Genomic DNA, 27,017 nt, shown 5'->3' on the forward strand with positions numbered 1-27,017 from the left:
CAAAATGTATATATTGCATTGTATTTTGGACAGCCACCCTCATTTCAAGCTCATATAACTCCAGACCCATACAATCTAGTATTTCTTTTTTTCTGATGAAAGAAGAGTCTTAAGGTTTTTTTACGCTTCATTGAATGTTTATGTAGTTGTAAAACTCAATATTCTGGTCCTGAAATTCGAGTGACAATGACAAAAACCCGAGCACTGAAGTGGACACATATTTGCACGTCTGACAGTGAATGAGTTAAAATATGTAATTCATTGAATGTGCGCCTGATAATCCGGAAAATCCTTTATACAGCCTTTGTTTTTACTGCCTTATTTAGTTTTGACGTTTGCTATGTGTTTCAATAAACATCTTGAGGTAATAGAAGAGGAACATTTATTATCATTCAACATATCTTGGCACAAAGTGACACTAACATTCTTTCATTTTTGTAGAGCTTAATCCCAGCCAAAGCTGATCCTTTATTGAGGTTAGGTTTTGAGCGACTCGGGCGACTAAAATATAAGGATGGCCTCAACCTGCAAACGTCCAAGGTGGGCTGGTTTGCCTTGGTGGACTCCACTCTTCATGTTTACCTGGAGGACAGCATTGAGGAAGAAATACACCTTCGCAAACTTCATGAGCTGTGTGAGTTGAATTGCGGTCATCCAAGTTTCTAACCTGCTTGTTGACAGGATATTAAATAATGTATTGAAAAACATTGTTTTTGTGCCTTTGGAAATTCTTTTTTTGCAGCAATCCAACAAGATAATGAAGTACTAGTTTTGGTGGAAAGGGGAAGGTGAGAGCCTTCACAAAGAAATATGCATACTTGTATTTTCCCTCCTTTTTATTCTTTTCTTAACTTTTTTTTGTTTCACTGTGGTGTGGTCTTTTCCTATGAAGAACGCTTTACATAGAAGGAGAGAGGAAGTTAGATTTTGCCAGCTGGTGTGCTGCTATCCAGTCAGCAGCGGGGAGTGGAGGTGACACTCTGAGTCAGCAGCAGCTGACCGACACAGACATACCAGTCGTAGTTCACAGCTGCATTGACTACATCACACAGTGCGGTGAGTGAACTGATGGACAAAACCAAAAGAGCAGTAACATGAAACAAAACATGCGTGCGTGTATGTCGTAAATGATCATCAGACATGACTTGATCTACATTTTTATTGATATAGTTAGAAATGATTGACCAGGGGTGTGCTGTGTCCTTTGCCCAACGTCGGCTGGTACAGGTATGGTTGTGATTTGTAATGGCGTGGAGCTATACTTAACTCATTCACTGCCATTTCTGAATTCAGTCCGGAATTGAAAAGCATTATGTGGAGCGCCATTCCCAAATTGGGTCGTGTTTGGTTTTTCTTGGGAGGGGGGTGCCGATAAAGCGCTTGCCAAACCTCTGGCTGTGTTTGCATTTTGTACAGCCGCCGTCATTTCAAGCTAAAATAACTCCAGACCCATATAACTCAGGAATTAACTTTTTTTTCTGATGAAAGAAGAGAGTTTGCATGACTACATTACGTCACTTTACATACGTCACTTTACATATGTCACTACCTCACTTTCCAGACAACACTACCTCACTTTACATTCATAAATTACATGTATTGTCTGTTGTCAATTGTATGTCTTTTTAGCTACGTTATACGTGCCTAGCGTGCCTTGCACGCTGGGTCCGAGAGGACATTAATTTCATCTGTGCTGTATGTCATGCACATTAGCATATTTGACAATAAAGCTGACTTTGACTTTGAGAGTTTAAGGTTTCTTCCGATGCATTGAATGTTTATGCAGTCCTAAAACGCAATATTCTGTGGGTCCTGCAAGTTGAGTGAAAATGACAAAAACCCTCCAGTGGACACATTTTTGGACATCGTCTGGCAGTGAATTAGTCAATTTGCTGGGAGGATGTTTTTATATGTTTTTAATATTTTGGTTCCCTTATATAATTGCATGAGAGCTGAGACATGAAATAAGTGTGAAATTATCCAAACAAACGTGATTCACATCTTGCCTTGTATTTTGTTGGTATGTATATTTTTTAGGCTTAACATCAGAGGGAATATATCGCAAGAGCGGCGTCAACTCCCGTGTTGCTGCTCTGTGCGAGAGGTTTCGCCAAGATGCTCGAAGTCTCCGCCTAAAGGAAGGGGAGCACCAGGTTGACGACGTCTCAAACACCCTGAAACGCTTCTTCAGGGAGTTAGAAGAAGGGCTTTTCACATCTGAAGATGGCGGAACCTGGCTTGCTACGGCTGGTAAAGTTCACATGGGCTTGTATCCGGAATTGTTGAAAGTAATGCTCCGTAAGATCACATTCATCCCATTGCTGTCTTCACTCTTTCTTGCTTCTGTTTTGATCCAGCCGTTCAGGATGAAAGCCTGAAAATCCCCCAGTATCAGATCCTTTTGAACAAACTGCCTCGTGTTAACAGGGCAACGCTGCGAGCCCTTATCAATCACCTCTATTGGTGAGTGATAGACTTTGTGAATGCCCAAAACTCAACCACAGCCACCCTCACCACATTTTGCCTACTTTCTGTCTTTCAGTGTGCAGCGCTTCTCTGAGCTCAACCAAATGAATCTACACAACCTGGCTATCGTTTTTGGCCCCACATTGTTCCAGACAGACGGAAAGGACTACACGGCAGGCCGTGCCATCGAGGACCTTATACAATACTACACGCTCATCTTTAAGGTCAGCTGCTATCAAATGATGTTTGGCGCTGAGATCAAAATGCAGCACATGTGCAAACAAGTTTTTGTATATTTTTTTCCTGGTTTGGCTGAAGCTTCAAATGTGCAAAAACAATTATTTGATCATATTTTTAATTAACATTTCCATACATATCAATGAAGTTGCACTTGCCAGATGACGAAAATAACCAATCACCCTTCAACCAAACCGATGTGGGATCTAATCTGCTGCATCAGTGCAATTACATTTTGTTTCAGGCAAATGTGTTCATTTTGCTCATTTGGGGAGGAGTGCTGTGAAAAGTACTGTATTTTCCAGTGTATCAGGCACACCCCCAATGAATGGTGTATTCTCAAACCTTTTCCATATATAAGGCGCACCGGACTATAAGGCACACCCCCAATGAATGAAAAATGTTTTCCAAATATAATGGATAAATATGTATACATTTTCCAAATATAATATATAAAAGTGTTCCAAATATGTATAAGGCACACTACATTATAAGGCCGAGTAGAGGCTGAGGTTACGCGTGACTTCTTCTACAGGAGGAAATAGAGTCACTAGTTGCTGACAATAGTTACGAGACCTATTGTGGCTCAATACTATGTCACATAAAAGGTGCACATGCATATAAGGCGCAGGGTGATCTCTTAAAGAAAATCAAGGCTTTTGGGTGTGCCTTATACACCGGAAAATATGGTATTTGCCCATTTACCAGGTGGATATATTTCAATAACTTTATTTCTCAAATTTGTCTGCATCGTTCAATAATGCATTTGCTTTATCGCATAGCGATGGGGATTTTGGAATTTGGTTTTCTCAATAAATTCATTTGGCATTGAAAAACTGCATTTTGTATTTCCTCTGTGAAAATTGTTAGTAAATAATAAAATATGCAAGCATTTTTGAAAAATTTGCTTAGCTGCAATGTAATTTTGAAGCTTGTGAATTATCTCAGAGCTGACTTTGAGCCAATCACAAGATGAACCATGTGGTGCTAACCAATATACTTGTTTTTTTATAGGTGGATGAGCTTCAACTGAGAAAACAACTGGAAGAGATCACGGTTATCATACAAGTGCGCGAGAAATTGAACACAAAATTTCCTGTGAGTAGCAAGCAAGTCAATTTTGTGGTGCATCTTGTACATTAAGTTAAGAGCGCAGACACACATGCACTATAGTTTTTCACGAGTGCACCCTTATGTTTTTGTTGTCATTCACTAATATTTCTCCTAAAAAACCCAGAACACTGAACCTGGTGGCCATTTCATCTGCACAGTTTACTTAGAGGAAAAGAAGGACACTACTGAGCAGCACGTGAAGGTAGCCTTGTCCAAAAGACAATGAAGTTGAGGATTGGTATTGGCACACATCAAACTTAAACACGGGTTGTCTTTCCGCAGATCCCGGCGTCCATGACAGCGGCAGAATTGACCTGTGAAATATTGGACAGGCGCAACATCTCCGTGAAAGACAAGGAGTACTGGAACTGCTGGGAGGTGATTGACAAGGAAGAGATGGGTGAGAAATATGTCACACAGCATATGGTTTCCATTGAATGGTAATGTGCAACCACGGCAGTAAATGTCAGTAAGTTACCGTATTTTCCGATGTATAAGTTGCACCCAAAAGCCTTCATTTTTTTTCAAAAGATGACCCTGCGCCTGATACGCGGGTGCGCCTTATATGTGAAGTAATGTTGCAAATTTCCCCATCGTAGGATGATTAAAGGCTCTGATTGTTTCTGAATATTCAGCCAAAACCGGTCTTGCACCTACTGTCTGGGTACAGTGACTCAATTTCCCCCTGTCGAAAAAGTAGTGCATAACCCCAGCCTCTACTGTAGTGCTTTATAATGTTGTGTACCGTATATTTGAAAAACTTTTATATATTTATACATTATACATATTTGGAAAACCTTTTTCATTCATTGAAGGTGTGCCTTATATATGGAACAAGTTTGAAAATACACCATTCATTGGTGCGCCTTATACACCAAAAAATACGGTACTTCAAAACACATTTTTTAAAGGGGCAATAGTTTTTGGGTTTATTTGTGAGTCTCTCGAGTGCCCAAAAAGGTTGACGACAATGATGATGATGATGAGAATGATATAACCTTTATTTGTCTCACATTGGAGAACTTTAGAATTCAGAGCAGCAAATTATTAAAGGAAGAGAAAAGTTAAATAAAAAAGTAGTAAAACAAAATCTTGGAAGCTGCTGTAAAGGCAGCCACTCTCGCAGTGCCACCTTGAAGTCAACAACAACAAAAAACAAAATGACAAATAATATATCACAACACAAAAGACGCAGACAGTTATCATGACATTTATAGTGACTTATTTTGGTGTTAGAAAGCATGTCTTCACACAAAAATGCTTCTCTTTAGGCTACAAATCAGAATCAGAGAGCCTTTAATAGTCTTACAATGGGGATATTTGCAATCTACAGCAGTAAAACTGAAAGGGGTGAGGGTCAAAAATAAACCAAAGTACAGTATTCTATGCACGAAAGAAAATGTCAGGAGACTAAAATGTACAACTGCACAAAAGTGTCATAAAAAGAACTGTACATAGTGCAACGTGTCTTTGTGTGTATGCGTGCAATATGCATCATTGCAATGTCACTGCAAAGTAAATGTTTTGATATTTATATTTATTTATTCTCTGCGCTAATGCAGACAAATTGTTCTGAAAGCGATAGGTTGCCAGCTCGACCAATTGGATTTCCCGGTGATAGAGTGCTTATGCACATTAGTAAACATATTACGTTATTTCATGTTAGTTTAGTACATATTATGTTATTGCATGTTCAATTTAGACTACATGGAATAAAGTATCAGTCGAACCGTTGTGAAAAGCAGGATGTAACGAGTATCAAGTTTCAGCCTATGTTCTTCCAACACTGAGTTGTCCGTAGCTGATTGGACAACAGATCGCTGCTGTGGACATTCAAAAAGTAGTCAGAGCGGGAGCTCTTCACTTCTCTTTGTGATCTTTGTTCGGGTGCTCCTGACTTCGCTCCTGCCTTGACGAGAGAAGTGCTTTTTCTGTCTCACTAGAATAAAGTAGTTTTTTGTTCACCATCTATCGTCGTCACTGATATTTTTATCACAGAACTTCGTTGAACACCGAACCAGAAAGAGAAACCATTTGAAAGAGAAACCAAATTTGAAACCAACACCCGGTCTATCTGATCCTTTTGCAGAACGCCCTCTGCACTATCGGGAGAGAGTCTTACCCATCCTTCACTCCTTTGGCACCGACTCCCATCTTCTCATCAAGAAGCACATTGCTATGGAAGCAATGATCATTTACTTGGGTAAACAAGTTCTTCCCAGTAAAAATATTTTTGAACAGTTTCACCTTTGGAGGTGCCCTTGACCAAAGCAGAACTTATCCCGCAGCTCAGGGGGTGTAACAGCCGTTTTGCTTTGCGTGATTTGGTTCAATGTGTGTGTTGTGCAACACAAAATATGTGCAGCAGAAAGTTAATTGAATTTGCCTTTGAAGGATTTTGATTAGTATCATAATCAAATTGAAAATGAATAAACCCTTTATGCCCTCCAGCCAGTAAGGTTGACCCGTCTAAACATGGCATGATGAAATTCCGAGAAGAGAGGAGCATCCTTGGGTTGGGGTTGTCCTCGGGCAGTTTCCACGACCGCTATTTCATTCTTAACTCCAGTTCGCTGCGAATGTACAAAGAAGTGAGAGTAAGTCTGGCAGAAGTGTGCACGCAAACACATTCTCCCACATGCACTCCTTGTTGACACTCGCCTTACCTCTTCTTCTTCGTCTCCCAGAGTAACCGTCCGGAACGTGATTGGCCAGTCAGGAACCTGAGGGTCTATTTAGGTATCAAGAAGAAACTGCGTCCTCCAACATGGTGAGAGTATAGTCACACGTGTAGTGATCCATGCAAGTGTATGTTCACAATCCTAGTGTTGTTTCAAAGTGGTTGGTGACCCCTGGTAGAGATCCAATATGATACACCAGGGGTGTCCAAAAGATATTTTCAAACAACCGCGATCGACACATAATGCACATGCACACATACACATCTGGGTCGAAGCGTGGCAGGATGAGCAACATCCAACCTGAAAATGGCATTAAGTATCCTTTAAGAAAATGTATGCTAATAAATTCTGGACACTTTGCTCTGGAATATATCAGTGACACCACTGACTAATGCATTTCTGTTGACTTTTGATATTATGAAATTCAGTTCAAAATGGGATAAAAAATGTCTTACTTTTTTGCTTGACCTCATGCATTCAACGAAATAATGTTTGATTATTTTTTTCAGCAATTTTGACCCATGAAGCAGGGTGCCACGTGGCCTGTAGAGGGCAGGCTAATCCAAAAAAATGACTACTGTACTGTACACTATGGCTGTGGAAAAAAAAATTGTCTTTCCCTTATTGCAGTTGGGGCCTGACAGTGGTCCACGAGAGTAAGAAACAAGAGAAGCCAGAGAGGCAACAGTGGTGAGTCACAGCAGACAACATACAGAAGCATTGTCATTAAACATTATACATTTTTACATTAAAATATTTGTCCGGTGACTTATGTGAGTACAGCAAGTCTGAATTCAAGACAGTACATTGAAACCAACCTTGGTAATTGGGTTTTCATTCTGGTTGGAGAATACTACATCAATGCCCGGTCCTGGTTTGTCTCTGTAGATTAAAAGTAGCTATCAGTTTACCAGGAACCATAATACACACTTGCATTTCGCGATATTACATGTGGTATGTTTGACATATATTGTACAGTATGTTGTTCAATATACAATGATAACTTGTGAGTTCATCCGTGAATGCGTCAGTGTTCCTGTAGCAGTGTGCTCGATAGACCCTGTCAACAACAGTATTCGTCAAACACTCTAGTAATGGCATTGCTGCTGTTGTCTTTTTTTTTTAATGCTATCATCATGTTTCCCATGGCAAAAACATACCAGAAAGGGTGGAATGCAGCAGGAGGGGGTGGATGGAAAGTGGGAGGGAAGGAGGGATAAAAGACAAAATTAATTTACAGTATGCGGTTTACAAAATCCCATCAAGGATGAATTAAACTGGTAGGCTATCACATCAGATTCTGGGTTTGAAAATCAAGTTGCAATTTGTCCATCTGGGTTTTTCCTCTTCAGTTCTGTGGTTAAATAAAGATTTTTAAAAAAGTAACAGGTGTTTTGACTTGAGCACTTCATAATTTTAACAAGATAATTTATAGGTATTATACCTATAAATTACAAAATACCGAAAAAAAAGTTGATTCCTAAATTATATGAGTCTGGAGTTACAGTAAAGTTTCGTTAGATCGATATTCTCGGGAGTCGGAAAACATATCGATATAACCGGACTATCGATATATCCGATCCTGCGGCATGTAATTTTCTCCTTGAGTTCATAGATATATTATCGTAATAAGCAGTACTATCTATATAAACGATATCGATATCACGAGACTTTACTGTATATGAGCTTGAAATGAAGGTGGCTGTCCAAAATACAATGCAATACATACATATTGGTTTATATAGCGCTTTAACAACAGCTGAATCTGGAACAAAGCGCTAACATTGAAAAAAGGGAAAAAACATTGCGAGAGGCCATGGCCAGCGCTTTATCAGCACTCAAACAAGATAAAACAAAACCCAAACCAATTCAGGAATGGTGCTCTACGTCATATTTTTAAGCTTTTTTAGTGGGAAATGCCACAAAATGTAAGCATCATTATTTTAAAAAAAGCACAGCATGCCAATGTTATGCTTTCTACAATAAATATGTATACAGTGGTGGATTTGACTAACAAAGTGACTGTCGTGTATCTTGGCATGCATATTTTAATGAGCTGTGTGACTACTGAGAATGGTGGAGTAGAAGCAAGTTCTCAAGGTGAGTGCATCTCATGGATTTGAAATAGGGGCTTGAGGTCAGACGTTTTACCCAACTGGACCCCTTTTTTTTACCCATTTTGTTGTCAATTTATTGTCAATCCACATTTATGTTCGTTCTGGGCAAGTGAATAAATGTTTATTCGAAACATGTGCTCAAAGCAAAGATCAGGAATAATTACAAAGTGTGCATTCAGCACCACAGCAAAGCTGATGACTCAAGAGGGCTGCGTGACGGCAACTTGACTTGCACAGATACCGCAAACGCACACACTGCATTCTCAAATGAATCATTCTTTAATTAGGCTTAAGTGCACAAACAAAGGTTTATTTCTTTCTTGATTTCTGTAGGTATCTCTGCTGCGAGACTCAGCCTGAAATGAGGGAGTGGTACGCTACTTTTCTGAGTATTCAGGTTAGTTTTCGCTCTTTCCGGCACATACAAACTCAATGCAATGGCTAAGTGTCCCAATCCATCTGATTAACTCATTCACTGTCAGACATTACTAAATATGTCTCATATAATATTTAAGAATGAATGTAATTCAGCAACTTTTTTTTCCCGCATTACGCAAGCCTGTATAGGTCAAACTTAACTCATTCACTTCCAGATGATGTGCAAAAAAGGTGTTGACTCCAGTGCCAGGGTTTTTTTTGTCATTTTCACTCACATTGCAGGACCCACAGAATATTTATTTTTAGGACTACATAAACATTCAATGCAGCATAAGAAACCTTAGACTCTCTTCTTTCAACAGAAAAAAAGTTAATTCCTAAATTACATGGGTCTGAAGTTATCTGAGCTGAAATGGAGGTAACTACAAAATACAATACATATTCATTTAAGCGCTAACATGGACAAAAGGCAAATGCTGCCCCCGAAAGAAAAACCAAAACCCGAACAAATTTGGGACTTGCGCTCCACCTCACACTTTTCTATTCCCGAATAAATTCAGATATGGCAGCGGATGAGTTAACAGTTATATCAAAGCTGGGGGTCATCCCATAACCATTCTTCTCCTCTTCAAAGAATGACGGCGACGTGTGGCCTCATGATGGACTCCAGCCGAGCCGCGCCAGCCGCGCGATGCCCGACACGCGTCACGGTAACGTGTCACTGATACCACTGCGCGGCAGTGAGAATGAGATGCGGAACAGCGTAGCCGCTTTCAGCCAAGATCCGCTTGCTGTGAGTCATCCTACCAATCACCGCTTCCAAATCTCCGCCGAAGCCGGCACTTCCAATTTGGTTGCTTGTGACAGAGATGACGATGCTCAACTGCTGGTTCAAACCCTGGAGCCTGGTCTGTTGCATTTGGACATCATTCGGAATGAAGCATAAAGCATAACCTGGTGAACTGCACACTGACGAATAATACTCACGTTTTTTTTGTTACCAAACACAAATTTCCAAGTATGAAAATGTTGCTGCTTGTCTTAAAAGACTGACCAAACTTCTAATTTCAGACATTCTCATTTGAATGCAATCCAAAATCAGTATCAGTGTCTGCCTTTCCAAAATGTATAATGCCAGATAGGTATTTGATTTCACAACGTGTCTTATTCTAATTGAGTACTTGAGCCACGAACGTAGATTGCGTTTGCTCATTGTTCAGGCCTCTTCATGGTTGGCATGATAACGTGATCACAAGACAACTGGAGCGTACCATAGCAGATTTGATTGGGCCGAGTGGATTGATTTCATTGTTACTCAAAACAAAGGGACGACATTAGTTCAATTGATTGCCACAAAAAAAAGAGAAATGAGGGTCATAATTTATGCATTTTATTGGGTCACCCGTATGAAATGGAGCGGGCCTTCGTGGATTGGTGCATGTGGGTCCAGTGGTGCGTTTGTATTTATTTTCATCACACACCACATCATACATGGTTGGTTTCTCTCAGATGGGCTTTAGGATTGTGAAAATCATTGAAATATATAATCACCTCATCATCTTTGCTCTTGCTTTCATTATGATTCAAACACCTCCCAATAAAGACATGGAAAATAGTGACAGGCAAATTTAAGTAGTACTGTTCATTTTATGCTCGGAAGGCATTTGGTTTCAATTTAAATGATTGTAATAACAGAAAAAAATCTGATCCAGAATATTTGCATTACTCTATTATATTTTAGTACGAGCACACTTTTTTTAAACGCAAATTGCAAAATTAGTTTCTCATGCAAAATAATGACAGTCTGTATTCCAGGGAAACACAGGCACCTAAAAGATAGCAACTACTCATTTGACGACAATGAAGTTAAAATTTTAGTGAAATAAAATAAATGGTTTGAAATGGGAGTAAAAGAAGCTATTTCCATAAAACAGCAAAACCCTTCACTAAATTGCCATGGTGGTGTGAGGTTTAATTTGGATCGTTCTTACAGCACACACATCTTTCAGCACATAGGCTTAGTTATGCTAATGAGGTGATCCCAGAGCAAATGGGGCAATCAGGCCAGTCGTAGACCATAATCAGTGAAGATATTAGAAGTAATAATAATACGTTTTATTTCAACCGCCTTTCAAAGCTCTCAAGGTCACAGACAAGCATTGGTACTGTAATAAATAAAATGCAATCACAAATAGAATGCAATAAATCAAATACAATTATAAATAGAAACGAGAGAGAGAGCTACACGGAAAATGCAATTTTAAATAAGTGGGTTTTGAGATGGGACTTGAACGTGGGAAGAGAATCGATGTTACGAATGTTGGGAGGAAGTCAGTTCCAGAGTTTGGGGGCAGAGCAGCTGAAGGCTCAGTGTAGCCTCAGGAAATGGTCCTCTGCTCCCTTCAACCTTCGAGCAGTAACCTATCATAGCAGAGGTCTGGCACCGCCACCTCTGGACAGTCGGGATATATATATATAGGGCCAGAGCTACCAGCAAAATTTTAGTTTGGAGACGAAGCCTTTTGGATAAGAAGCGAATCGTCCGACACCTTCAAAGAAGTACAGATGATGGCTGAAGAAATCTTTTCATCTGAAATAATGACAGGCAAATTTAAATAGTACCGTTCATTTTATACTAGGAAGGGATCAGGTTTCAATTTAAATATTTGTTAAAACTGGAAAAAAATTCTCATCCAGATAATATGCATTATCGTTTGGTAGAGCAGACATCTTTTTTTAAATACAAATTGCAAAATTAGTGTTCTGATGGAAAATAGCGACATGCAAATTAAGTAGTCCACTTCATTTTATGCTAGGAAGGGATCGGGTTTCAATTTAAATGTTTGTAAAAACGGGGAAATAAATCATGATTCATATTAAATGCAGCACTATTTTTGGTAAGAGCAGACTTTATTTTTTAAAGAATAAAAAAAGAAATAAAATTGCAAAATGTGTGTTCTCATGGAAAATAACGACAGGCAAATTTGAGGAATACAGTTCATTTTATGCTAGGAAGGGATTTGGTTTCAATTTAAATATTTGTAAAAACTGAAAAAAAATCTGATCCAGATTCTATGCATTATTATATTTTGGTAAGGGCAGACAATTTTTTAATGGATTTTTTTTTAAATACAAATTGCAAAGTCTTCCATTTTTTCTCGTACTCCATCAAGCAGAACAAGAGTTTGGGGTTTGTGCCAGAGAGGCATGTAGAATCTCTGTGCTCTGATTTTGACCAGATTTAACCATCATAACTGAATCTGGCTTCCTAACCTGCGAGTTCTGATGCAAAGAACTCTGAGGGCTTCCCTCATGCCAGCGCAGAAGAGTAGATGGCTAATTTGCATCCTCGGCTGAAAAGCAGAGAAAGTGGAGAAGGAGTGGAACTGGATCCTCTGCACATTGTCGTTTGTGCCAAGAAAACACAAACGCAAGTTAATCTGGCAGAAATTTACCAAGCTGTTTTAGTGAACCCTGAAAAAATGAAAAGAATCTGGTGCCCGCAGGAGCGCCGCTACCATAGCGCCTTGCCTCCTATTAGACTTGGCAGGACTTCGTTACTGAAGCTCTGCCGGGGTTCCATTCCAAACATGTCACCGTTGGACCAGAGCGGTTCAACAGCATCTGCTGTCCTCACTTTTTCTTTGGTTTCATTTATTGCTTGATTTATTTTCTTGCAAAGCCAGGTGGGAGCTAACCCTCCCGCTAGGTCTGCCTCTGCTCTTAGCAGACAATCCCATATCTGTTTCGCGACCAAAAGATTCCCGACAGTGCAGTGCCTCGCGTGGCTTCTATTCATTCTCCTCCATTGACTTCATTGATCCATTCATTTCAGTTGAAGATTTGAAAGGAATTGCTTTAGGAAGCCAGAGCCTTGCTTTGATGTGTGCTTGTGTGTGTGGGAGGTGTTGATAACCTGATGTGAAAGTGTGCTTTAAGGGCATGTTTGTCAGCTTGGACCAGGTGTGCGAGTCCTACCAAATACTACTATCAGATGGCATGGGTGTTTTTGTGCCGTATTTTCTGGAATACATATAAAGTGCACCAGATTATAAGGCGCACCATCAATGAATGATTTATTTGAAAACTTTTACCATATATAAAGCGCACGGGATTATAAAGTAATTATTCTGTTCGCCTTCCAGTGTTTACTGTATTTTTTGGATTATACATCGCTCCGGATTATAGGTCGCACCAGCCAAAAAATGCATAATTAAGAAGAAAAAAACATATAGGTCGCACTGGAGGATAAGTCGCATTTTGGGGGAAATTTTATTTGATAAAATCCAACACCAAACAACATACATGTCATCTAGAAAAGCAATTGAAAATAAATTAATTAAATTAAAATAAAATAGAGAACATCAGGCTCCGTTTCACTTCTTTTTTTTCCAACATAACACCGCCGCTCTCGCTCTACGCAACTCAGATGGACACACCTCCTTTTTGGTAACCCAGAACAGTCTTTTACAAGAGTTATTCAGATAACTCTAGCACAAAGAACATGCTAACAAGTTTACCAAAATATCAGGTTTTACTCCAAATCACCAAATCCAAGGAAATCTTCATCCTCGGTGTCACTTTTAAATAACTGCCCCAACTCGGCAGCTAGACAAGGCGCCACTTCCTCTTCTCTGCGCTCTTGCGGTTTAATGTGACAATAACATGTGAAATGATACACTAATAAAAAAAGCATATATACGTCGCTCCGATTTATAAATCGCACCCCCGACCAAACTATGAAAAAAACTGCGATTTATAATCTGAAAAATACGGTACTTGATCTGAACTGTTTGTCCATCTATCTTTCAGCTGTTCAGAGACATTCGATAATGGAAGCTGCAAACAAGGTACAGCGTTTCACACTCATTCTCTTTTGTTTACAATTGACTTCAAGACGCACAGCAATGCCCCGAGAGTGCATCATTTATACGGATGGATGCATTGGAACCTCCACAGACAGACTCTCAAAGCGGTTAATCTTGAAGAACTGCAGATCCATTTTTGCAAATGCTCCATTGCAAACTTGCATACTATTGTGTGATAAAAAAAATGAGTACTAAGCTATGTATGTATGTATGTATGTATGTATGTATGTATGTATGTATGTATGTATGTATGTATGTATGTATGTATGTATGTATGTATGTATGTATGTATGTATGTATGTATGTATGTATGAATGTATGTATGAATGTATGCATGCATGCATGCATGCATGCATGCATGCATGCATGCATGCATGCATGCATGCATGTATGTATGTATGTATGTATGTATGTATGTATGTATGTATGTATGTATGTATGTATGTATGTATGTATGTATGTATGTATGTATGTATGTATGTATGTATGTATATATATATATATATATATATATATATATATATATATATATATATATACAGTAAAGTCTTGTTATATCGATAGTCCCGGTTATATCGATACTATTTCTATGCACGCACGGAGAAAATTACATGCAAACAGGGTCGGATATATCGATAGTCCCGGTTATATCGATATTTTTTCGGACTCCATTGAATATCGATATAACGAGACTTTACTGTGTATATATATATATGTGTAGAATTTAATTGGCATGCTAACAATTCTTGATAGGTTTGCCTCTGCTCGTTTTCACTCCCCATTTCGTTCCTTTCATCCCCCTGAACCCCCTTTTTTTCTCCAATGCTTTCAACAGAAATGTCCACATCTGTTTTTCATGTCTTTGGTGCTGCTTATTCCCGTGTAGCATCACAGCCTTTTTGATGGCCAACATTGGAGCAATCAAAGATGAAAAGGCCGACCTTTTTTTCTGAGCTGCTATTGCACTTCAGCTGCCAGGACACAGATACTACACATCTCATTTTGCAAACATTTTCCTGTTTCGCTGGTTGCTGTTATGGTACCGCAGAAAGTACAGCAGAGCCAAATTAAAGAAAGGCTAAACAAAATTATCTGGCGTTAATCTTGCATAATTTCATATCCAAATTTTTAATTGCTAATTTGTAATTCCTCTCTTGAATTGATTTAATATTAATTTACAGGTGTATTTTATTGATGGTAGAAAAAATTCTCTTTGTTAGGGCAAGTGTTCGGCGTCATCAGGTGACCTCACCAATCTCCAGTGACATAATCAGTGTGACACTGTGGACCAGAATGAAGAAAGAGCAGGAAGTGAAGAGAAAATCCCAAAAAGAGACATTATTCTAGTATCCCCCCCCCCACCCCCCACGCACAGTTAAACTGTATACTTGAATGTGTTTGGGACACTTAGCTGATGGGTTTTCATCCCAGACGGGCTCCTGAATGGCTTCCATCTGGGCAAGAGTCAAGTGCGCGTGGATGTGCGCCTCCCACATTGCATTGCATCATGGACCACAAGCGATAAAGCACACCCTGAAGGAAACCTTTAATTCCTATTGTGCACTGCTTTTGAAGGAGGATTTAAGCACATTGTTTAATGGCACCAGTGTTTGGCTGTCTTGTGTTCTTTGTTTACCCATTGTGTATATATTCACGTCTATGATCATGCTGCGATGCAAAATTCAAATGTGGCCATTTGATGAAACGTGTACTATTCATGTGATTGTGGTCTAGATTTTCGGTTTTTAAATATCCACTTGATTTTAAGTTACCCTCCTGCCCTCTTACATCAGATTTGTTGATACACACGGTCCTCACGGACAATATAATGGTAATAATGATCAATGTTTACTTTTTTTGTGAGGTCTAAAACAATTTCTTAAGGCTGTGACTGCTCGACCACATCACTAGCTTGTAGAGCGAAGCCTGTAGGTCAATTCCCTCATGTGAATTGTTATTTATTTAGGCTCCAAAGGATGCAAAATAGATAGTGCTGCCTTTTTTTCACCCATTCTTTTTACCCTTATGTGTGCGGGAGGGGAAAAGTACACAAAGTGTGTGCTTATTGTAACCCAGAAGCCCTCATGTCAATCCATTTTTGAGCATTCTGTATTTCAACAACAATGAAATGCAACTCATTGTCAGAAATGGTGTTTTTGCTCTTTAAAGTTATTTTATTTATTGTAAAGATACGTAATTGTTACAAGTAGATTTTGTTCCACTTCATAATGGTAGCTCAAACTACAATAAGTGTACTTAATATGAATGTCTATTTAGGTGTGGTAAAAGTAATGAAGCACTTGAATCAACAATTGTTAGATAAAGCGGATGTATTTTCAAGTGATTGTCAAAAAAAATCCTGACAGACAGTATGATATCCTATTTTTTTCTTGACTTCTAATAAAGACTGCCACAATTGCATGTGCGCTCCAGTAAAATGGCTGCACTAAAGTCTTTGGGAAAGGTTAATGTACTCGACAGGCCACCGCGGTCTTAAAATGCATATTGTTTGTGATCACGTTGCCCTCTGGGTAAATGAAAATGGACACGCACACACGTGATGTATGTACAATGTGACAACTGTTGGACACATTTTTCCTGGCCTGTGGATTTCGTGCCATAATGTGGAGCCTATAGACTTGCCAGGAGGAGAATGTCACAATGATGAATGTAAAGGGCGGCGGTACAGTAAAGGCAAAAGGGGTGGGGGGTGCAAAGGTTTGTATGTTTTTCAGTGATTCATGGTTTTCCACCGGTTATGTGGTCATCCCTATAACCAGAAGTGACACATCGGGGTCACCATATACCTCAAGACACATACCGTAGCCCCCCCCCCCCCCCCCAGCTTCCCGTTAGGGACCTGCACACACTAGACTTTCACGTTTTCCCACACGCACAGGAGACCCACCGGGGATGAACGCATCATAATTGTATGCACACACGCCTTTTAAATGGCCTTTACTACTGTATATAGGTCAGAGCATCACTTTTATAAACCAGAGGCAATGAGACGGAACAGTGAGATGTTCAAATGGGACACAAATGGAGGATGGAGATAACGTGAGCTTCGGGTGGAAGCGTGAGGGGGGGCGGCTTTGGGGCGTACACGGGTCAACCGAATATGCACCTGCTGTCGCTGTCTGCGTCCTGACAGCACACAAGCGTAGCAGAGATGCGCTTGCTTCATGCTGAGCTTCGCAGTAGGCATTTAGCGCCGTGCTGAACAAATGCAATGTTTGCAATTCATCCTTGTGCCAAGGTTGTTCACCATGAAATAATGTGTTTTCTTACTGCGTATGCTCCACCGAGCCAGCAGAGAATAAATACATGAAACAGAAAAAACGCACGCTTCAACCTGATGTCCTGATGGTCCTTTTATTTCTCTGTCCCCAACAGTGATGTTAGGAAATCACAAGAGAACTACCAGTCAAATATTGGTTGAGGATAACTTGTATTTTACCTGCTGCGAACAAAAACAAAACAAACGGAAACGTATTGCGACCACGCGAAGAAGGAACGCCCTCCACACAAAACTGATCCAACAACGAATGTGTATTCGAGTCGAGTCACATTCGTTGTTGGATCCGGTCAGTTTCAAATAGTTCAACAAAAAGTTGTTTTAAAAAGATACATATATATTTATGTGTATATATTTCCCATTTGAAACATTTGTCACTGGCATACCTGTCAACCTTGGATAATAGCTGCCCTTATAAATGATTACAATTCCCATATAAAAGTTGTAGTACGCCGTACATTATTTGAAATTTAAAAAAATGCTAATACAAGCTGAAATGGAGAAAGTTTACCGTGCACGTGCACTTTATGCTTTTATTAATTCTATCGTACGCAGATGAGCTGGATTTGAGCAAAAATGGTCTTTGTAAAATCGGTTTAAATATTTTTTCTCGTATAAAAGTTATAGTACGCTGTACATTCTTTGAAATTATTTTTAAAAAACGTATAAAATGTATACATTTGTGACGGGTGTCACAACAGTGACTGTCTTCATCCCCACGATGCTGCCGTATTAATGAAGACGAGACGCGTGGATGTGTCTTTTTATTTCTTTTATTTCTGCAACACAGTATGGCAGAAGGGATGGGTGAAGTCGCATGGGTTTCGTCTTGTGATTAACCTGAATCTCCTCGAGATTGTTCTCAAATGCAAAACATTCTAGATAACAAAACAGAATTAACAACGTGTGATCGTATAGTGGTTATTTACAGAAAAAGAGAATACAACACAAGTTCACTGTTATTTACAAGATGTCCCTGAACGCATCATGGGCGGAGACTCGGCAGAACACGCGGTGCGCTTGTAATGGCGCCACCCGCCACGGACACTCACGGGCAAATGAAACACGACACAGGAAACTAAATATTGTTCAATAAAAACGAAATGAAACAATTATTACCTGCAACACAGTATGGCAGAAGGGATGGGTGAAGTCGCATGGGTTTCGTCTTGTGATTAACTGCGCAATAGAAAAGCACTATGAAGCACATGTGCTTCAAAGTTCCACTCGACAAAACGTGAAGTAAATAATGACACAAAAAGTAATCTGGACTCGAAATGAATAAGGGAACTAATTAGATAACACTAGACAGTACAAAAGGGGAAACAAAATAAGATATTGTCATGAAAATGCGCGTTAATCAAGACCAACAGAAAATTGCGACTCACCCTGAATCTCCTCGAGATTGTTCTGGAAACTATGGGCGGGACATAGTGCCACACTGTGCGCCGTTGCGTCACTTCCTTCATAATTTAATAATCTAAGTGCACAACTCCGTTACATACACCCCCCTTAAATTATGCAGAAGTGAGGCAACATACACACGGAAGACAACAGAAAGACCAACAGGCACAATAGACAAGGTTATCGGGCAAGGATGTACGAGGAAGTCAATCATAGGAATTCTTCTTTCAGAAGTGTGAAGGAATAGGGTGGTTCAAAACCCATCCTATCACAGACTAGTAGAAATGCCATTTACATTTCACAAAACAGCACATAACTACACCCGTTACTGAGAAGCCATAAAGATAATGGCGACAATTGGCACACAGCACAAACCCCCAAAAAAAATCAAATGGTCATATTAAACCCACATTAATGTTGGCATCCCGACTCTCTGATAGGACATTTCACATATCAGCCTGTCAGGGGGTTTAACTGTCCTACCACATCTCGTGAAATTGATGGGGCCCTGTGTGTCTTGTGGTTGTGTGCAAATTACCGCCTCAAGTTCAGTCTCATCTGGGGGTGAGTCAGGGGTCGAGCGTGCTATGTCAAACACCGGGTCTGTGGAAAGTTCAGTCTGTGTGTGGATATCATGGCCTGCTGACAGACTTCTCTCACTGACATCCCCTCGACATGCATCGGCGGAATCATGCTCTGAAGAGAAGTGCTCATGTTCCTCTGTCTGAGCTGGAGACTGCATGACCCAGTTCTCAGTGCGCAGCTGAGTGTCCTCCTGATCATCAGGGACTGAGCTTTTGTCACTCCCACAATGTGCGTCCATCTCTGACCCCTCTGAACACGAACCAGGCTCCACCTGCCCCGAGAATGTCAAGAAGTCAACCGGGAGCAGTAAGTTCCTGTGTACGACCTTCTCTCTGCCTGTGGCATCATCTCGGATCCTGTACACATTGATCAACGGCTTCACAGACACCACGTCATAAGGGGTTGACTCCCAACGATCCGCAACCTTCCGCTTGCCCTTCTCGCCTCGATTGGCTAGTAGCACCTTGTCACCAACAGCCAATGGCGACCCCTTGACTTTGCGGTTGTAGATCTGGGCGTGGCGGGTCTGTTCCTTGGCTGCATGCTGTTGAGCAATTTGCACGGCTTCAGAAAGGTCTCTCTTCAAGGTGCTCACAAACTCATTGTGACTGACAACATTGGCGTTCTCCAAGACATGATGGAACATGATGTCAATGGGCAAGCGAGGGACACGTCCAAACATCAAATAGAATGGCGCAAAGCCCGTCGTCTCATGTACTGTGCAGTTGTAGCAGAAAGTCAACATATTCAACATTTGTGGCCATTTGGACCTAGACTTTGGGGGAAGTGTTCTGATCATCCCTCCAAGGGTCCGGTTGAATCTTTCTGCGATGCCATTACCCATGGGATGATACGGTGTTGTGTGGGACTTATGCACCCCTGCCATCTCAAGAAGATCCTTGATGAGTCTACTCTCAAAGTTGGCTCCCTGATCCGAATGGATCCTTTTGGGGAACCCATAAATGCAGAAGAACTTGTCCCACAGGCAGCGGGCAACTTGCTTTGCTGATTGGTTCCTGCAGGGGAAGGCGAGAGCCAACTTTGAGAAGTGGTCGGTGACGACGAGGACATCGGTGGTTTTCTTGTCGCCGGACTCTGCTGTCCAAAAATCAATGCATACCAGTTCCATTGGAGCCGAAGTGCGGATGTTCTCCAGGGGTGCCCGGGCGTCTGGCTCGGGAGTCTTACCCAAGATGCACCTCTGGCACTGCCTTACATGTTTTGTAATGTCTTTCTCCATCCCTGTCCAAAAGAACCGTTCACTAGCCAAGGAGAGTGTCCGAGAACAGCCCTGATGACCAGCCGCGTCATGCACACCATGTAGGACTTGGTGTTTCAGAGACCCAGGTATGACGAACTGAAAGACTCTTCTGTTCATGTGGCGATCTTTCTTTACTCTGTAAAGAGTCCCGTCACGAACTTTCAGCTTCTTCCAGTGCCTCAGCAACAAAAGAACACAGCTCGTCTCAGCTGCTCTTTCATGTTTGGTAGGTCTCATATGTCGCTGCACATAGAACATGACTCGGCTGACTGTTGAATCTTGGTGCTGCAGGTCACGTAACTGACTATGGGGAATGACAATGGAAGGGTCTTCTTCAGGTAGCTGTAGTGACAATGGGGTTGCTCCAGGGAGTCGAGAGGTCCCGCCAGTCTGATGGACGTCTAAAACTGCAGACACCTCCTGCGCATCAATTGCACTTCCAGAAGACTGATCAGGAGCTTCTCCCTGGGAAACTTCTCCATCATGATCACCAGCCATGTGGACAGCCTGACAGTTGGTGGTGAAACGGAAAGCATCCTGTACAGTCTCATTCACGACCCCTTGGACTCCATTGAGTAGGTATTGGTAGGGTTCTTTCACCAGGCGATGGCTCACGCAAGACTGAACGAAGGGTTCTCGACTCAGTGCATCAGCCACTATGTTCTTGGGCCCTGGGACGTACTTCAAGTCAAAGTCATATGCTGCCAGCTTCGACACCCACCTCTGCTCGCAGGCATCTAGTTTGGGCTTCGTCAGGATATATGTCAAGGGGTTGTTGTCAGACCATGCAGTAAAATGTCTGCCTTTTAGCCAGTGGGAAAACTTGTCACATACGGCCCACTTTAAAGCAAGAAATTCGAGCCGATGTGCAGGGTAGTTCAATTGGGCTCGTGACAGCGTTTTACTCGCAAATGCCACTGGTCTCGCAACCTTGTCATCAGGCTGAAGCTGGGAGAGGACAGCTCCAATGCCGTCAAACGATGCATCGACTGCCAGGATGAAAGGTTTCTCAAAGTCAGGGTGGGCCAACGTTACACTGTTTGACAGATCGTGCTTCAGAGTCTCGAAGGCAGTTTGACATTCAGTGGTCCAGTCCGCCGGTGTCAACTTCACATGACTTGATGCATCCGATGTGGGTTTCGACCTGCGTCTGGCCTTACCACGGGTTTTCTGGCCTGAAAGGAGCTTGAAAAGGGGCTTGGCCTTGATGGAGCAGTCCTCAATGAAGTGCTGATAATACAACACCATTCCCAAGAAAGATCTAATTTTCTTCTGCGAGGGAGTGAGGCCATCACTGTCCATTAGGTCTGGTACCTGTACACTGTTTATCGCTTCCACCTTTTCAGGGTCTGTCCGTACCCCTGACTCTGAGACAACATGGCCAAGGAACTTCACAGATCTCCGAAGAAAGTGACACTTCTTCGGAGCAAGCCTCAGATTATGGTTCTTCAAGCGGGAGAAAACCATCTCCAATCGCTCAAGCGCAATCTCTTCTGTCGGACCAAAGACCATGAGATCGTCAAGATAGCACAGGAGGCTGGTGAAGTTCTTGTCCCCGAAAATGGAAAGCATCATCCGCATGAATGTAGCCGGGCTGTTCGAAAGGCCTTGTGGCATCCGGTTATATTCATGTAGGCCAAATGGGGACGAGAAGGCGGTGTACTTCTTATGGTCCTCAAACAGGGGCACATTATAAAATCCCGAGGTGAGGTCCATGGTGGAGAAGAAGACATTTCCTCCAAGTGCGGCAAGAGCGTCAGCCTGATGGGGCAATGGGTGAGCATCGCGCTGTGTCCTCGCATTTAGCCATCTGAAATCCGTGCAGATGCGCAACTCCCCATTCTTCTTCCACACTAAGACCAATGGAGATGCATATTCACTCGTGGATTTCCGAATAATGCCTTTTTCTTCCATCTCATTGAGAGTCATTCTCAGCTTTTCATATTGACTTGGTGGCACTCTTCGATAAGGCAGGCGGAATGGTCTCTCATCCACGAGGTGTATCTTGTGCACAAATTCAGAGGCCTCTCCACAGTCCATCCTGTTCCGTGAAAATACTGCTTCATATCTCTCAATGAGTTGGAAAAGTCTGTCCCTCCACGTATCGGAGACAGCACATGCATCCAAGTCCAGATCATGTAGTCCAAGCTTGTCCAGTGCTATTTTGATGTCTTCTTTGGACCTTGGCCTTGCGGTGGCATTCTGAACAGATTGGGACATAATTTGGATGTTGTCAGGTTCAGACAAGTCTTCTGTCGCAATGCAGGGAAATACATCTGCCAGCTTTGTGTTTCTTCTCAACACCACTTTTTCAGTCGAGGGGTTGATGACCCTCACTGGGAGCCATCCATCGCCCCACATCGGTGTGATAATCCGGCCAACCAGAATCTTCCTGGATCTGCACCTTGCTTGAGTTGGTTTAACTATGACCGTGCTGCCAACTGACATTGGCGCGCAGGCGGGAAGCTTAGCCCAAACAAGATGTTCACTCTCTGGTTGCAACATCACACATTGCTGCAACTTCAGCGTGCCAACTTTGTCAGGAATCGTTCCTCCCCTCCATTTCTCTGTGTTGGAAAGCAGTGAGAAAAAGTGGTGGGAGTCATCATCAATCGAACTACCGGGCTCTGACATGAGCCGCCAATAGCCTTCAGTCTTCCGCATCAGGTGAAGGATTTTCTTAATGGCATTGCTGCCAAGAATTATGTCGTCGGTTTGTCCAGGCACCACAAACATGGGCACAGCTAGCTTGCAATTGTACACGATTATTTCCAAATCACATATGGCCGAAGGCGTCACCTGATGACCACCACATCCTACAATGACAACGTCATCTGCAGAGTAACGTTTGATGTTAGAGTTGCACACTAACAATCGTGCCATAGCCGACTCACTCAATGTGCAACCAGTAGAGCCGCTGTCAATCATTGCGGTCAGGGAAATGCCTGCGACAGTGGCAGTGGTGTAGAACAAGCTATCTGACTTCAGGACCTTGTGTGTGCCTTGGAAGATAACAGTCTTCTCCGTGGGGACACTGGAAGTGAGGGACTCTAATATCGAATCAAGATCATCTGTCGAACTGTTGGGAGGGTCATGAACTTCATCCGCATCATACTCCCTTGGATGCGGAGACATTAGTTTCCCGACAGTAGTGATCTTGTGGGCTGCACTTGTGTGGGGCAGTTGCGTCTGGAGTGATCAGGTGAAAAGCACAGAAAACAAAGTCTTTTTTCGCGGCAGTGAATAAGCGCAGAATGGTCAGCGCTAGCACAGACAGCACATGGTAGCTTATTCAAACCGTCCACCATTGGAAGCCTTGACTTGCGTCTACCAGAGGCAGAGGGATTGTTAGCTCCTTGCAGCAAAACTCTTTCCAGCATGGAAATGACACGCTCAAGATTTGCGGAGTCGGGTGGCCTGGCTGAGTGGGATATTTTATCGTTGTCCTGACATGCTGTATTCTGAAGCATTTCACTTTTATTTACATGAATGGGTTGACTGTTCGCCGCAGCTGGAGTGGCAGTCCTGGGACTCATTTCTGTCTGGTACTCATCCAGGATGGCTTGGACCTCAACTGCCGACCATTTATCCACTGTTTTTGACCTAAATGTCATGGAAAGATCTTTGGATGGACAATTTTTAATAAACATCCGTGTTACGTCGAGGGAAGAACAGTCGAAATCTCTGCCCTGTTCTTTGAGACGATTGGTGGCAACTTCAGCTGCGTTGTTAAGCCTCAACCAGTAGTCATATGGGGCCTCCTTATCCCTGGGCAGCGTGGTGTAAAAGTCTGCTAGAGGGAGAGGTGAACAAGGGGCAGTAGAAAAATGCTTGCGAAGAAGGCTATAGATGGCATTTGGGTTCTGGGTTACATCAACTCCACTGTTTCTTGTGCTAACCTTGACAACATCTTTAGCTCTACCGCTGATGTTCATGAGGATTTCCTCTGCCTGATGCTCAGGAGCTACTTTTGCTCTCCTTATGTAGTTCCTCATTAGGTCTTCCCACTCATCTACATTCATTTGATCAGTGTGGTCACCCTTGAAAGTCGGGGGTTCGCGAACTTTCCTGTGCGGTAGTATCAGAACTTGTGATGAGTCAAGACTTTGTGTTGTTGTGTCAATGGGCGTGTCATGTGGGAATGAGGTGTTATGCATGGGGACGTTATGTGTTGGGCTGAGATGTGCAACAATGCTGTCTGCCAGCTGCTGGCCAATGTGTCTAATTATGTCACTCATCTGACCAACTACGTCAGGTGACTGGGGTAAGGGATCTGTCACTGGTGTGTCAGGAGTCTGTGCGCTCGTCTGAGATGTACTACACTGGGTCTGGGAAGGAACTCTGTCCCCACTAACATAAGTGGCCTCAGCTAGAACCTGCCCATTCCCCTCTACTACATCACTCTGGATGGGACTCCACACCTGTAACATGGTCGGGATGCCTCTACCTCTACCAATACACTTATTAAAAGGTGTGCTAAATGTCCCTTGGAAGGAGCTCATTCTCAAACTTCACAAAAAAAACTTACAGGAAAAAAAAAAAACACAACAATTGCAAAACAGCAGCTCAGACAATCAACAAACAATTTAAAGAACGGGGTCGACACACCGTCCACCGAGTGATGGGATGAAGACACTGTGCAGCATCGCGGTCCCGGTCCGAAGTGGAGAGTCACTTGTGATCGACGGGTCACGGCACCAATGTGACGGGTGTCACAACAGTGACTGTCTTCATCCCCACGATGCTGCCGTATTAATGAAGACGAGACGCGTGGATGTGTCTTTTTATTTCTTTTATTTCTGCAACACAGTATGGCAGAAGGGATGGGTGAAGTCGCATGGGTACATTGACAGGCATGTAATGACTACACTTTGAATTTGAAAGCAGGAGATTTACCCACAATTCTTTGCTGTCACTGATTGAATGGACAGGTGCATGCAGGTGCAACTGTTTGGATATGTTTGAATAAGGTAAGAGCTGTTTTCATATATTGTCAAGTGATATATCTGGGGGCATTATAATCCCAGCATTAGGGCAATGTGACACTTGAACCACATTTTTTTCGTGATTTTAAAGTATTTTTAAAGCATTGATATGATTACTAAAAATGCAAATCAAAAATGATTTCCATGATTGAGAACATTGAATGCACCCATACATGTTTATTTTATTCCCCTTGCCTCGGAATGAGGGAAACCATAATTTACAAGATTTTAAACATATGCAATGTTTGTTCGTTTACTGTTCATGAATACCACTGGACCCTCTGCACCCTGCCCATCACCTTTTCCAACTATTCCCCATGGCTTGAAATGCTGTCTACGTTTGTATGAATGTGAGTATGCACGTTTGTTTGTCCGTGCAACATTGTGAGTGACAGGCGACCTTTCTGGGTTGTACGGACGGCAGCTCCAACTCACCCGTGAGCCCAATGAGGACATCATAACACATCCTAGGGTTTCATAACAAAACATGGATGTGGTCGCTGTTCGATGAATACACTGCATCGGTACATTTTTTGCTGACAAAAAAAGCACTATTAAAAAGCATTTGTGTCAGAGGTCACAGCAAAATATTTTTAATGTTCCACTTAACAGTGTGATGCATTCATGTGCCGTCGAAAAAATACAAAGGATTGCAGATCTGAGTGATTTATTTTGGATTAAAAAGTCTCTCTCCTAAAGTTCAGTGGAATGCGCAGAAGTGAGCAGCTGTCACCGCGACGAACGAGGTGAAAGTGCAGCTACATCAAAACCGAGTGGCAGGTCGTGCATGTCACTCCTAGGCCTTCAGTAGTGCTACATCTGAATCGATCAGCTGCGAGTATGTTGTAATATTACTAAATGTCCACTACAGGGTGCAATTGGCCAAGAAATAACTTGTGACTTGAAGAAACTTAAGAAATACTGTCATTAAACTGTTGGCATTTTTACTATGAATGTGTGAACTTGTGATAAGCTCATAAAATTGCAATATTATTTGCTATTTTTGCAAGCTTCGTAGTTATACGACCTTCGTAAATGATGTCCATTTTTTCTTGAAAAGTTCGTCTTGAAAATGGCTTGAACGATAACCAAATCCATTTATTCTCCTCCTTCAGCCATTGTGGGTTGACAAAACTGCTATTAAATCAACACACCAATATAGTTGCTTCTATGTGCTAGCTCTGGCCAGTATGCTCTTATCACTAGGCGAATGGTAAACTAGGATTGGCTTGTGACTAGCCAATCATAGTTTGCGAAAACTCTGACATTGACAGCACCTTCGAACTGGCCTTAGGTTGCCAACTCGAACTCTCATTGGTTAAAGCAACAGTTTCATCAACATTGATTTTTAGGGCCCGCAGAGGTGATTGTGAAGGCGTCCAGGTAGATTTCGGACCCTGGTAACAAATGATGGCTGAAAAGTGATTGGTTAAATGCTTAAATACAAAAACAAACATCTGGAAGTAGCACAACAGGCGAAAAGCAATGAAAGGAAGCCCAAAGACAATTTGGAATTATTTAATAAGAATTCATCGACAAAATATAATTCACATTAGTCTGTGATTCGGATATTTTTAGGCCAGCAGAAAAGACCTTGCCGACTGGCCCTGACAGCCCACCACTG

General features: G+C 41.9%; 1 protein-coding gene and 1 long non-coding RNA gene across 2 annotated transcripts in view; one reads left to right on the forward strand and one right to left on the reverse strand.

The window, feature by feature from the left end:
• Positions 1-17,214, forward strand: part of arap1 (ArfGAP with RhoGAP domain, ankyrin repeat and PH domain 1) — a 41,669-nt gene extending 24,455 nt beyond the window's left edge. The window contains exons 17-33 of the mRNA XM_089013195.1: positions 442-634; positions 743-788; positions 893-1,056; positions 2,038-2,250; positions 2,358-2,463; positions 2,543-2,690; positions 3,718-3,801; positions 3,941-4,018; positions 4,099-4,216; positions 5,906-6,019; positions 6,268-6,413; positions 6,504-6,586; positions 7,128-7,187; positions 8,948-9,011; positions 9,627-9,785; positions 13,805-13,842; positions 15,081-17,214. Coding sequence (XP_088869321.1) covers positions 442-634; positions 743-788; positions 893-1,056; positions 2,038-2,250; positions 2,358-2,463; positions 2,543-2,690; positions 3,718-3,801; positions 3,941-4,018; positions 4,099-4,216; positions 5,906-6,019; positions 6,268-6,413; positions 6,504-6,586; positions 7,128-7,187; positions 8,948-9,011; positions 9,627-9,785; positions 13,805-13,825 — 1,797 coding nt within the window. The 3' untranslated portion in view covers positions 13,826-13,842; positions 15,081-17,214. The remainder of the gene's footprint in view (positions 1-441; positions 635-742; positions 789-892; positions 1,057-2,037; positions 2,251-2,357; positions 2,464-2,542; positions 2,691-3,717; positions 3,802-3,940; positions 4,019-4,098; positions 4,217-5,905; positions 6,020-6,267; positions 6,414-6,503; positions 6,587-7,127; positions 7,188-8,947; positions 9,012-9,626; positions 9,786-13,804; positions 13,843-15,080) is intronic.
• Positions 17,215-17,915: 701 nt separating this feature from the next.
• Positions 17,916-25,241, reverse strand: LOC148888310 (uncharacterized). The gene is made up of 2 exons (XR_016117185.1): positions 25,017-25,241; positions 17,916-18,337 (listed from the first exon to the last, which is right to left on the reverse strand). It is a non-coding gene; the product is annotated as an uncharacterized LOC148888310 (long non-coding RNA).
• Between the last annotated feature and the right edge of the window lie 1,776 nt (positions 25,242-27,017).

This window comes from Hippocampus bargibanti, linkage group LG14 (assembly GCF_051943395.1).
Source record: "Hippocampus bargibanti isolate YZ-2025 linkage group LG14, ASM5194339v1, whole genome shotgun sequence".
Lineage (NCBI taxonomy): Eukaryota > Metazoa > Chordata > Actinopteri > Syngnathiformes > Syngnathidae > Hippocampus > Hippocampus bargibanti.